Raw genomic sequence first — 4,457 nt, 5'->3', positions numbered from 1 at the left:
GGAAGAAACACCGTCTCTAAAAATAAAAAGGCCCACCCAATATCTGGGCCACACGTGGTGACAGCATACCTAAAATGCCACAGAAGGAAGACTTGTGGTTTTGCCTGCTTGCCCTCACTCTTACTGGCAAGTGCATCCATCTATCCTGGTGCTGAGCAGCAATTAATGGTATTAGAACCTGTTTCTTGGCTAGGCGGTGGTGGCGCACGCCTTTAATCCCAGCACTTGGGAGGCAGAGGCAGGTGGATTTCTGAGTTCCAGGCCAGCCTGGTCTACAGAGTGAGTTCCAGGACAGCCAGGGATACACAGAGAAACCCTGTCTCAAAAACAAAACAAAACAAAAAAGAACCTATTTCTTCAGGACTCCAACATTTAATGAAGACCTGCTAAGACATCCAGCCTTGTGGACTGAGCAACTATCAGATCCTTGCTTGGCCTTTTTGTTGGAAGACAGTCACTGTTGAAGTCTCTGTGCTAAACTTCATAAATGCTTTGTGTGCGTATTTATCAGTTTTGTTCCTCTAGAAAGCCCCAGTATACTCACACAGAGAAGGCTACATTTGGGGTTGGCAAAGGGCGGAGGGATTCGAGGATTCGAGGCTTCAACATCTTAGAGAAAGATAGTACCTTCAATCGCACATCCTTATAGTATATCTCTTAATAGTATTAAAATATTAATTTGATCTACTCTGCCTGGCATTAAATTTTTAATATCCAGTAAACCTCGAAAAAGTGATTTATTCTGGGCCAGGTTTACTGTGTGCTGGAGGCCCAGGATAGAAGGGCTGGTGGTGAAACAAGTTAGCAGGTACCAAGGTGTCAAGGTCAAGGAAGGACTGGCTGGCAGTGGGGCTCATGTACTAGCAAGCTAGCCCTTGTTCCACACTCAGAAAGCTCGTTCAGTCCCAGCACCACAGGAACCCAGAATTCAAGGCCAGCCTGGGCTATGTGAGACCCTCTCTCAGTAAAAAAAAAAAGTCAATGTCAAAAGTTCTACATATTTTACTCTGCCAGAATGTATCTATAACTTTTTTTTTTATCAGTGTATATGTAAGCACATGGATGCTAATGCTCACAGAAGTCAGCAGAGGGTATCAAATTCCCTGAGCTGGAGTTAAAGGTAGTTAAATGTAGCTGATGAGAAACCAACTTGGGTCCCCTGCAGAATGAGTTACTCTCTAAGCCATCTCTACAGCTCTCCACCTGACTTTTTGAGACATGGTTTTTCTGTATAGCCCTGGCTGACCAGGCTGGCCTCGAGTGCTGGGATTAAAGGCGGTGGTGGCGCCCGCCTTTGATCCACCTGACTTTTAAGGGGCTCTCTCCTGTGGTTTGCTCATCTTACTTCCTCCAAATAGACAATTCGCAGTAGGTTTAACTCTGAGTGACTTTTCCCTTTTACGGGGTCTTATTCTTATCTCCCAATACCAGGGAAACACAGCCTAAAAAACAAAAATAGGAGAAAATTCTTATTAAGGGGTTCTTTGGGGTTCCTTCCACTCTGAAGTTATCTTCTCACTTAATCTACATAAACTCTGGGGGGGAAGGGATAGAGGGAGGGGGGAGAGAGACAAAAAGAAAGGAAAAAGAGAAGGAAAGAAGAGAGGAAAAGAGAGGGAGGGAAGGAGGGAAAAGTGAAAAATCCACCACCTCTTGGCTCCGAAAACCAAAATAACCCAAGGGCGGGTGCGACTACATTGCGCATGGGCAAAAGCTTCATGGAGTCTGCTTTTGGCGCGAAATGTGCGTGTGGTGGGCGGGGCTCTGGGCGGAACCGATATTGATTGGACAGGTTTGGCGCGAAGTAGCTCAGCTCCCGCTCCGCTATTGGCCGCGGTGAGAGGGCGGGGCCAGCCGGAGGCGCGCGCGAAGCGGCAGCGCGGAAGGGGCTACGCGTGGAACCTGCGGCCGGGCCTTCTGCAGCTGCGGCCTCTCCTCCGCGGTGGTCTTTCCTCGGCAGTGGGTCCACTCGGCGCTGCCATGGACCTCGCAGCGGCCGCCGAGCCCGGCGCCGGAAGCCAGCACCCGGAGGTGCGCGACGAGGTAGCGGAGAAATGCCAGAAGCTGTTCCTAGACTTCCTGGAAGAGTGAGTGGCGTCCTGGGGTATCGCGGGCCGGGCGGAGGAGACCGGGGCCCGGTGTGCTCGGGAGGGGATGGGGTCCGGCCAGGCCAGAATCCAAAGCCTCCCCGACTCCCTTCTCCACCGCAGTGCTCGCTTGCGTCGTACTGTGCTGCTTTCTTTTTGCGTTTCTGAGACAGGGTTTCGAACACGCTGTCTAGCCAAAGATGATTTTGAACTTGGTGATCCTCCCGCCTCCACGTAGCTTGTGCTGGGGTGACAGATGTGCACCGCCATGCTTGGTGGATGCGATGCTGGGAATGAAACCCAGCCCTTCCCATTTTATTTCGGGGTTCACATCACAGCCCATGAGGCCAGGGTTTGAGGGGGGAATGGGGTGGGGCGTTACCTCTTAGAGGTAGGGTTGAGCATACAGCCAGGAACCGGGAGCTTGCGGAGCTTGCACTGCAAGCGAGCCCGGGGCCAGCTTTTGTTGAAGAAAGTTATAACAGGAACCTATAGTTTGATGACTGTTCAATGAAATGAGTTCTGCCCTATATAATGAAAGAATTGTTTTGGATATCTGCCTCTTTCCCATCACCGCTTTTGCCTCCAATATGGAGTGTAGACACTATTTACTTGGCTTACAAAATTCTTTTCTTTTTTCTTTTTAAAGATAAATTGTGCCAGTATATAACAAAAACTTTCAGTTTTGACCTTTTGGGAGTGTACAAAAAAGCATCTTGAGGTGCATTCAACTTCTACAACAATCATCCCTGTTTGAAACTCATTCAACTCTACCTATTAAATAGTGATAGCCTCTCCTAGCCTCCTGACAACTGCCACACTTCTACTACTGAACTGGATCGCTCTAGGAGCCTCGGATAAAGGTGTGAGGCTAATTTTGCTAGACATGCAGCCTGTTGTAGTCAAGGGTTTTCTTTTTAAGGCAGAATAAAATGGCCTGGCATGTGTATACTGGTTACCACATATTGCTGATCTAGTCATTGTCCTTTTGGCTATGCAGCTGTCTTTTGAAGTTCTGCTAGACTTAAAACTGCAAGCAGGGCAGTGTGGTGTGGCACAAGCCAGAGATAGATGGATCCTATGAGTTCTAGGCCAGCCTGGTCTACAGAGTGAGTTCCAGGACAGCCAGGACTACACAGAGAACCCCCCCAACCCCCGTTGAAAAACAAAACAAACGAAAATCCCTCTGTAATTTAAATTCTGTGTTTCTATCTTTGAAATGTTTTTGGCAGTCAGTACAGGTGCTCATCCTTCAAAACCCAAGTCTCCTTTTGATGAGAGTCTGTTCTCAGCATGTTGGTCAGGACCCCTTGGGGCACGTATCAGATCCATAACAGCAAAGTTAAAGTTATGAAGTAGCAATGAAATGGCCTTGTGGTTGGGGGTCACCACAACATGAGGAGCTGTATTAAAGGGTTGTAGCCTTAGGAAGGTCGAGAACCACAAGCCTAAAAGCTTTCCCCTGTGATCCCAGTAGGCCTGCTTTTTTCCGGATGCTTTCCCTTGTCAGCTATGGGATTCTCAGCCCTCTGGCCATCTCCACAGAGGTCTTTTGGAAAAGTTCATTTCAGCAGATAATAAAGGTGCCTTTTTTTGGTAGCTAAGAGCCGGAGCTAAGCATAGACAGGACTTAGTTTTTAATATAATCAACTTCCTTTCACAGGGCAGCTTTGCTTTGCTTACAGAATAGTGTATGGGTGTGTTTTTTGTTTTGATACAGGGTGTCTCTGTGTAGTCCCTCAAACTCGGATACGTGCCTGCCTGTGCCTCCCTAAGCCCTGGGGCTAAAGGTGTGCACCTCACCTACAACCGTTGCATTCTACGGAATGTCTTTCAGTCTCCATGGGAGGCTCAGCCAGCTATTGTTGTTGCTTGTTTGTTTTGTTAATGTGTGAGGGAAGGAACCCAGACCCTTACACATCTAGACAAGCAGTCCACCCCTGAGCTGGTTCACAGACATCATTCTCTGGGCTGGGATAAAGGAGAGCACCGCCAAACCCAGCTCCCTGGGCCTTTTTTGCCATTTTTAATTTTGAGAGAAGGTCCCTCTAAGTTGCCTACTCGGTCCTTGAACTCCCAACTTTCCACCCTTAGCCTCGGTAACAAGGATTAACAGGCCACATCACCAAGCTTTGCCACTTATTTTTCATAAATGTGCCTTTTTAATGACACCAATGCCACCATTTACATCTGTTAATCTTTATTACAGCTATTCCTGTAGGCACAATTGGCTTCTGTCTCTGGAAACATTATTTATTGTGTATGGGTCTTAAGTCTCTAAGAATGCCAGCCCCAGGACAGAAATGACACTACCTTTCTGTATTTTTAGATACAGATAGAATACTTTATACTTGAGTGCGTCTTTCTGGA

The 4,457-nt window shown here is 47.8% G+C and overlaps 1 protein-coding gene across 1 annotated transcript in view; it reads left to right on the top strand.

Annotated features, from left to right (window-relative positions):
* The first annotated feature begins 1,841 nt into the window (after positions 1–1,841).
* Positions 1,842–4,457, top strand: part of Mcm6 (minichromosome maintenance complex component 6) — a 25,768-nt gene continuing 23,152 nt past the window's right edge. The window contains exon 1 of the mRNA XM_031381254.1: positions 1,842–2,087. Within this exon, the coding sequence (XP_031237114.1) occupies positions 1,981–2,087 (107 nt within the window). The 5' untranslated portion in view covers positions 1,842–1,980. The remainder of the gene's footprint in view (positions 2,088–4,457) is intronic.

The sequence above is a fragment of the Mastomys coucha genome, unplaced genomic scaffold (assembly GCF_008632895.1).
Source record: "Mastomys coucha isolate ucsf_1 unplaced genomic scaffold, UCSF_Mcou_1 pScaffold1, whole genome shotgun sequence".
Classification (NCBI taxonomy): Eukaryota; Metazoa; Chordata; class Mammalia; order Rodentia; family Muridae; genus Mastomys; species Mastomys coucha.
The sequence above is the reverse complement of the archived record's forward strand: the minus strand, read 5'-3'. Positions and strand labels throughout refer to the sequence as shown.